The 9,084-nt window shown below is 34.9% G+C and overlaps 1 protein-coding gene across 1 annotated transcript in view; it reads left to right on the forward strand.

Annotated features, from left to right (window-relative positions):
* Positions 1 to 6,446, forward strand: part of LOC137659987 (ionotropic receptor 21a-like) — an 18,972-nt gene extending 12,526 nt beyond the window's left edge. Inside the window, exons 8-9 of the mRNA XM_068394724.1 lie at positions 3,880 to 3,983; positions 6,359 to 6,446. Of these exons, the coding sequence (XP_068250825.1) occupies positions 3,880 to 3,983; positions 6,359 to 6,446 (192 nt within the window). The remainder of the gene's footprint in view (positions 1 to 3,879; positions 3,984 to 6,358) is intronic.
* The last annotated feature ends 2,638 nt before the right edge of the window (positions 6,447 to 9,084 follow it).

Consider the following 9,084-nt stretch of genomic DNA (forward strand, 5'->3'; position numbering starts at 1 on the left):
ATATAAATATATACATATATATATATATATATATATATATATATATATATATATTTATATATATTGTTCCGGAATTTTCAGTCCGTTGTGAGAATCTCTCTCTCCTCTCTCTCCTCTCTCTCTCTCCTCTCTCTCTCTCTCCTCTCTCTCTCTCTCTCTCTCTCTCTCCAGAAACCATAATTTCATATTTTGTTCCGGAATCTTCAGTTCGTTGTGAGAATAACTCTCTCTCTCTCTCTCTCTCTCTCTCTCTCTCTCTCTCTCTCTCTCTCTCTCTCTCTCTCTCTCTCTTTTCTCTCTCTCTCTCTCTCTCTCTCTCTCTCTGCTTAAAGGTCCTCTTCTGTGTATTTCCAGGGAGTGTTCATTGTGTACGGCCTCTGCTTAGCCGTATCGATCATTGTGGGTCTCGTGGAGATCCTATCGTGCGCCAAAATGCTAGAGATTCCTTTTCCGGTTCCCTCGGCGTATCCTGACGGCGAAGACGAAGGCGAAGGGAGGGGGGGGGGGTGGTGCCCTCCTGACGGGCGAAGACGAAGGGAAGGCTTTATGTCATTGTTTCTGCCCTGCCGATCAAATCTGATCTACTGTAGGCATGTTCCTTTTATTGGTTTGTAAAGTGAAATAAAATCATCACAATAGAATCTGGTTTTGTATCCTCTAATTCATGACTGCAGAATCTGGTTTCATGGATGTAATTTATATCAGCAGAATCTGGTTTCATGCCCTGTAATTTATAATATCAAAATCTGGTTTTATTTCCTGTAATTCATGACAACAGAATCTGGTTTCATGACCTGTAATTAATGACAGCAGAATTTGGTTTTGTGTCCTCTAATTAGTCATACTGAGGCTCCATCGAACTGGTATAAATGGTTTAGATTTTAGATTTTCTTTTCCTTTTGTTTTGTTTCGTTATGGAAAAAAATAGAAATATGTCTTAGTGAATAGCATAGTTCATTTTCTTTTATAAGACTATATTTTCTATTTTTCACTGGTGGTGTAATTATTTCTATTTCTTTTTTTTAAGTTTTTTTCTGTAAACATTGATATAGCAATAATGGCGTTATTTCCAGCATTATTTAACGTTGGCAATTGGTTTCTAGAATAAAAGGTGCAACTGAAACTGGCCTACAACAGACCTAAGGATTCTAATGTGAGAGGCAGTGGTCACAATAAGACCTGCGAGGTCCAATAACAGCTATTATCGAGACGATATATTTTCTAAAGATTTCCTGAACATTGCAACACCTTCGAATAGTCTTGTCTTATTCATATATTTCAGCAGCGAAAAAAAGAATAATATTCTGTAGCTGGGAGAAAAGACTCAGTGCTGAATATATGATTAAAATCACTCTGATCTTTTCCTGATGTGACATTTAAAAAAAGGAGAGTTGGACATTTTGAGTAGATCATTTATTCATATCTTTTTTTCTTGTGATCTCAGGAAATGCAGATATAATAATAAGTTTCTGGTAAAAAAAAAATAGAGATAGAGAAATATATTAGAATTTTAAACATGAAAATGTTATGGTGAACTTTTCTTTAGATTGGCAGATAGATAGATAGATAGACAGATAGATAGATAGATAGATAGATAGATAGATGTTGACGTTTCATACCTGCGAAGAGTACAGTATATGAGGTTGATTAAAAAATGAATAATGAATAAATTCATGATCCATGTTTCATGAAATACAAAGTGATTGCTCGTCGAATTTTAAAAGCAAAAACTCATCCTAGCATGTGATAAAATTCTGAATAAAATTTCCGTTTGCGCTTATCAGGTAAATATGACCTTGAATTTTTTTTTTGAGGGGGGGTGAGTACAAAAAGCCAGGTTTTTTCTCAAGTTTAATTTGAACAATATTTTGTTCTTGTTCTTGTTCTTGTTTTTGTTTTGCTACTACACTTTCCTCTTCCATAAAGCTGATAAGTCCAGTGGCATGTACTTCAAACAGTTTAAAAGTAAATACTTCATTGGATTTCTATGAATATTAGTTGTTATCTTTGCTATTGATCTTATAATTAAAAATATAAAATGGAGATTTGGACATCTAGGCTACACGTGTTTTAACGAGCTAAAGCTATTGTAGCAAAGCCATCGTTAGGTGCTAACAGAGAGGCGAGGTGAATGCAAGTAAACTTTATACTCCAGATAACGAGCTAATATACAGACAGCTGAGAGTAAGAATGTCATAAAAATTCAAACAATCTGAAATAGGCAATGGTAAGTGTAAACAGTCTATTCGTGTGAGGTTGTTCTATCATCAGTGCGAGAGAGAACAGGAAATAAGAAAACAAATGAAAAAATAAAGTAATACAGTGTATGAGCGTGTATGAAACACATGCGGTAACCTATATACACTGAGCCACAAGGAACATAAAAAAGGTGAGGTATACTTAACCTCATTAACATTAGAAAGGAGAATTATCTCTACTTTTTTTTTTCTTTTTTTTTATCGGTAAGCCCACCATGATTCCAGGCCTCTGCAAGTATCATACCTAGATGCAACGCTTTAATTCCCTCGCGACTGAGTTGATTACGCTGTTAGCTTTGCCTAAAGAGGAATTTTGTTGTCATTTCCTTCTGGACGAGATGATCTGCTTATAATTCATCACTGTTATTGCTACTAAAGGGTAATATCTTTCGTATTTAATAATAGTTAGTGTAAAGATCTTTGGCAGTGTCTGTAACATAACAAAACTGCAATTTTGAAGATTTCAATCTGTCTCAGTCGACGATTTCGAGACATTTTATCATCGATTTAGCGTTAATGATACAGTAGGGTCCTAGTGATTACTTTCTCAATGTTTCTACGAAGCGTTTACGAATAAAGAAAGTGTCATCACATTAGAATATCAGTCATAGCAAGACATAAATTGAAATCTGATGTGTCATCTCAAGCCAAATAATTTATATTCAAATCCTGTATCATTAAAAAGATGGTATAGATTATTACAGTCGTAAAGGGTCAATTATTTTGGGAATAACTCATTACTCGTCGGTCATGAATTTCCCAGCCATTTTCCACACCTGTTTCGAAGTTTTACGATATGTTTACATTTTTTCTATTTTATGTCACTCTATATTTTCCTCCAATCTTCTTTGGAAAATTTGTAAATCTTGCATCTTCTAGTCCAAATACACACAAAAAAGGAAATGTTAAGCTTAATTCCAGGCAATTGTTAGAAATAAACATCTCTACATCATTCTCTTTGGTTACGGTTCCTTTTCACTTTGCCCACATATACACCGAATAGTATGGCCTATTCTTTATATATTCTCCTCTTTCCTCATACACTTGACAACATTGAGATTACCTAACAATTCTTCTTTACCCAAGGGATTAACTACTGCATTGTAATTGTTCAGTGGCCACTTTCCTCTTAGTAAGGGTAGAAGAGACTCTTTAGCTATGGTAAGCAGCTCTTCTAGGAGAAGGACACTTCAAAATCAAACCATTGTTCACTAGTCTTGGGTAGTGCCATAGCCTCTGTACCATGGTCTTTCACTGTCTTGGGTTTGAGTTCTCTTGCTTGAGGGTACACTCAGGCACACTACTCTATCTTATTTCCCTTCCCTTGTTTTGTTAAAGTTTTTATAGTTAATATAGAAAATATTGAATTTAATGTTGTTACTGTTCTTAAAATATTTTTTTTTCCTTGCTTCCTTTTCTCACTGGGCTATTTTCCCTGTTGGAGCCCCCGGGCTTATACAATAATAATAATAATAATAATAATAATAATAATAATAATAATAATGCAGTGGTTCAGTCTTCTTAGGGAAAGGTGAATAATTAACCCTTTCAATATATACACATTTAAAACTCTATCAAACTCTTGTCTAATTCAAGAACATTCAACGCATATTCCTCATAGAATTCAAACGAAATGCCACACAAGGTAAAGAAGAAAAACTATAGGTGCTCAGGGAGTCCGATGTCCACCTTAAACATTCAGATAACCGCTGTTGTTGCGGGAGGGTTGGTAGACCTGGCACAGACCTGGGAGCAGGGCTACCAACATGTGAAGTCAGCCACTGCTATTTTACTATCTTGCGTTCGTTGGTGTCATGATTGGCGCATATTGTACGCAAATAGATATTCTTTATCTTGTGTATACCAGTTATACTGATAAAAATTATTCCATCTCTGAATGATTGATTATATTAACAAACACAAAAACTATCTTTTCTGTGGAAATAGTTGCCTTTGCTCAATCTTTTCTTTTATCAGGAATTTTTAATGTTAAGATCTGCAATAACAATAACATCATTCATAAACGTCATCATATTTATTCTTGCCATTCGAACCAAAGTATAAACAAAGAACAATGATATAAACGTTAATATCACTTATGATTTAAAGGCCAAAGACGATATTATATCATCAATAAATATTTCAAATTCTGTTGATTTAATGTCAGTAAAAACCCCAACATTTTCTTCCAAGGTTTTTTCTTGAGATAAATTTTGTTTCAAAGATAGAGTACCAGTAATATATTTATTCATTGGTAGATTTTTCTGTAAATACATTCGTTTATTTATTAACTTATTTATGTTTTCCTATATTCATTTATCTTTCCCTGCAATGCTACAATTGGTAGATACAATAAAAAGAAATATTATAAATTCGCTTCTGGAATACGGAATTTTGTACCGTCTTATATGCTTTGTGCACTGTTCCACTGCTCCTGTTTCTGATAGTCATGAAGCCTGGTAAGGTACCGATATGCACTAACACGTACACTAAATTTGACCCTCAGATCTTCTTTAAGGGTTGTTTGGACATAAACAAAACTTGGGCTCATGTTCAGCAACTAGTCTGTTTTTCCACCATTTTGAAATCCAAGTTGGCTGCCTGACAAAAATTATAATAGTAAGTAAATGACCAGAATATACTGAATATGCATATTATTTCACAGGTCTTGAGTAGGAGAATACATAATAGGATAGTTTGGCTTGAATAAATAAGAATTAAAAGGAATTCATTCATACATAATTGTTTCTATTTCTACCAATACTGTGTGGTAATAGAATTAAGCAAATAAATCACACACTTGTGTAACGAAATACTAATTGCCAGGAAATAAATTGCACTCAAACTATTTCACATTCCACAATTAAATCAACTTCATTATTTTTAGAATCATTATGACTCTTTCTTAAAGTATTATGTAGATAGCTACACTACCCACTTACACTTTACATAGAAACGTCATACACTTGACCTAAAGCACATTTTACTGGTGCATGGAAATGGAAAATCGGGCAATTGATTAGGTTCAGAAACAATAAGTGGTACCAGAAAGTCATTTTTCAAAATTTAACCATAATCTAGTGGATTCAGTATATCTATGGTAGCTTTTGTCGCATTTTTCCAGTGACAACATTGCAAAAAGCTCGCTTAATACGAAGCTATATGGTATTTAAAGTTGGAGGTAGTCTTTCAAAATTGTTTCTAATGTTTTGATGATGGTACAGGAAATAACGCAGCTTATTGACTGTAGCCATGTTGACTCAATTAATGGCCCGGGCAAGAAACTGCCCTGCTTTGATTTCCATATCGTGAGAAAGTTCTTTAATATTTCCTTTCCAAAATCCTTCATTAAATCTTTTCCACCTTGCTCTGCTGCCTTGAATACAGCAAGCTTCGTTGAAACCTTTCTGGTCGTGTCAAAATCACTAAATGCATGGACAGCTGGAGGTACATTTAGATCATGTTGAGCTACTGCCTCTTTCCTTCTTGCAAGTCCTACAATAGGTGCATGGTCTTTAGCAGGTTTATTGAACATCTGCTTACGCGCTTGATCCATTGGGACACTACTGAATTCATGAGTATAAAGTTTCACACACCATAATGCCTCTTAAGAAACTCTGCATGGATTGAATGAAATTTGGGCGGTAGCTGCAAACACTCTTCATAAAATACTGTTCCCCATTGTGGATAGTGTGGCATCAAATGTAATTCCCAGTTTCCTTCCGATTTGTATGAGTCCGTTCTCTTAACATAGGGAACAAGTAGGTTAGAAATGTACTTCAATGTTTAAAGATATTACTTTGATCCTTTCATTTTGCAATAAATCTATCAAATTTGGGTATAATTGAGGTTTCTTACATTTTCTAAGGATACTCTGAGACTCTCTTGATTTTTTTCCATTACAATAACGTCATAGCATTGTTATTTCTGAAAAAGAGTTGGGTGAGATTTTGAGAGTCACCCTGTTGTTGATGGAATTGTTTCCAGAGAAGTTGATGCATAACTTCGGCAGTTAGAGAGAATCCTCTTAGATCACGCGAATAATGGCTGCCCTTTGAAATACTTCTGGACTATATTTGGGCCAAATATTTCCTTTTCAGTGAACACATGTTCCACACTACTGTCGTCAAGATACTTTCCAATGCAAAATATTACTACTTTGACCATATGAACACCAATATGGCCTAGAAATATATTGCTAAAGTTTTCTGGCTGCAAAAGTTGAAGTTCCACTGCAATCATGTATACTCCATCACACTATGGTGAACCACAATCCTGCCCAGTCTGCGATAAAGCATCTTGAAATATGACTATATGTGTAAGTATAGTGTCATGCTGTGTTGCTAGGTGTGGAATTATAGGTTTAAAAGCTATTGTAGTTGGTTTCATACCATCATTTGATATGAGACTATTGAATACTCTCAATGATGGCACAACAGATGTTTCTGATAAGAGATGATCAGACACAGTAGATTTTATGAGAAATCTACTAAAACACCATTAAAAATCCTTCTCCCACCCATCATCTACAGCACCCTTGAGATCTTGGCTAGCATAGGACACACAATCAAGTGGTATATCTCCTTGCTTATTACCTTTGCCACTCTTTAGTACCGGTTGGCAAGGAAAGGAGAATTTAAGAGCTCTTTTCCTTGCATCAATACTAAACGTAGGAGCAAAGCTCATCTCTTCTGTATGTACTGGCGCTCTGTGATCATTTTGGAATAACACCAGAACGATATCATGACTTCCACAAATTCCTGACATAGTATCTTCCTCGTGGTCAAAGTTATCCATTGCACCATAAATGGGACTTGAAGAGTTAATAACAGGAGGTAATGGAAGTCGATATTTTCCATTTCTCTTCAGTGTTCAACACACAAGGGAATGGTCTTGTCGTTCAATTTCATCATACTTCTTACACAAGCCCATTTGGTTAAGTACTAGAATCTGTGTTTTAGAGTGAAAAAGTTTATGTATTCTTTTTTATTTAATGATATACATTGGAGTGTTCTGTATACCATCATGGATAAGTGTGTAAGAAAACTGAAAAATGGAATTACACTTCCTTATTACTTTTTTTACTTTGAATGGGAAGGCAAAAGTTTGCCAAAGAATATTTACCAGGTTTCTGGACGTCCTAAATCATAGTTATCCGTTGAAAGTGTAAGATCATTTGCATCACCAAACTTTCCCGTTAAAACAGTCATAATCTTGACACTCCTTACGTAATTTTTCAGTTCACAGCTTTTCACAATCAAAAGCTCGTATTTTTTCACTTAGCGAGACAGTATTAATATTTGATGAGAAAAACATTTAATATTTAGTTCTATCTTTAGCATATGTGAAGCATATTTCTTTACCAAAATGGTCTGCAATCACATGCGTCAATTTACGGTTACATATATGATGGTCTGAAGGAAGAGCATTATTTACAATGATTCTACTGTCACTTCAGGCACCTCCATGCGAATTCAACTGCTGTGTTGATAACAAGTATTGAAATGCCTCACACACTTCATGAGGAATACCTTTCTCAATAGTAATTTGTCCATCTAAATCACGCTTATATTGCTGGATATATTGGTTAATGCATTTTATGACACATTGTGCCTATAGCAAGTACACTGTTGACATCTTGCAACATAGGTCTGCCAAATACAGTATTTATGTTGAATCTTGTTGCAGCTAAGAGAGATTTATCACGTTTAACTTCACGAATACGAGGAAGTTGGCTTTCATATTTACCTTAGTTGGAATAATTGCAAACTTTACACTCTTGAGACTTTTTGCTTGGGGGACGTACGGTGATGCTCTTGTGCTTCTGAATGTTCCAGGCTCTTTATCAGCAAGCTTTTCACGGAATCATCAGCACTTAAACCTGCTATACATGAAATCCGGTTCCCTTCAAGACATGACTTATAGCAGTTTAGATGATACACAAACCTACTACATTCATCATCGTCGAGATCACTAAGTATCGGGTTCATTTGTCTTGAAGTGTGAGAGGCAGATAACTGTCCTTCGATGTAGGAGTCATTATTGTGATTCAGGGGCCAAGAACTATCCGAGAACAAACGTCAATGTGAAAAGAAATACTAAATGTAATATAGATCCACAAATTACACAAATACATACTCATAGACAGTAAAATATCAGATGAATGTGATAATGCACAACTCTTCCTCTTAGGTATCCTCCTATTCAAGAACTTTGAAATATGTATATTGAGTATAATCTGGTCATTTATTGACTTTTATCATTTTTGTCCGGCAGCCATTTTAGATTTCCAAATGGTGAAAAATATGTCAGTTGCTGAAAGTATCACCAAGTTTTTTTTCTTTTTGTTAAAACAACCCTTAAACAACATCTGAAGTCAAATTAATGATACAACTCATCTAATAAGCGAACTCTGAATATTTTTTTTCTTTTTAAATTGCATAGACCTCCCGGCCAGACACGGGCTCTTGCAACTTAGCAGCCCGTGAAAGCTAAGCCTATTCGACTCAGGCCTAGAGAGACACGTGTAATCAAGTTACCCTTTTCAAGATTTCCTCAGTCAAGCTGTTAAAATACATCAGCATATCTTCAAGATCTCGATGTTATTACCAATAAACATGATTAGTGTTAGAAAACTCTTGATATTAAAAGAATTTATCAAATTTTTAACGTATTAGTTATTCATATTCAAAAAGGTTATCTAAAGCATTGCATTTACATTGAACGAGTTTTATCCAAGTTAACACTTGTCCTGGGAAAATTTACGTACACAAAAATCTGCTATTTACCTCGATAAATTTGAATAAGTGTATAGAATTGCTGGAGC

This window comes from Palaemon carinicauda, chromosome 20 (assembly GCF_036898095.1).
Source record: "Palaemon carinicauda isolate YSFRI2023 chromosome 20, ASM3689809v2, whole genome shotgun sequence".
NCBI lineage: Eukaryota > Metazoa > Arthropoda > Malacostraca > Decapoda > Palaemonidae > Palaemon > Palaemon carinicauda.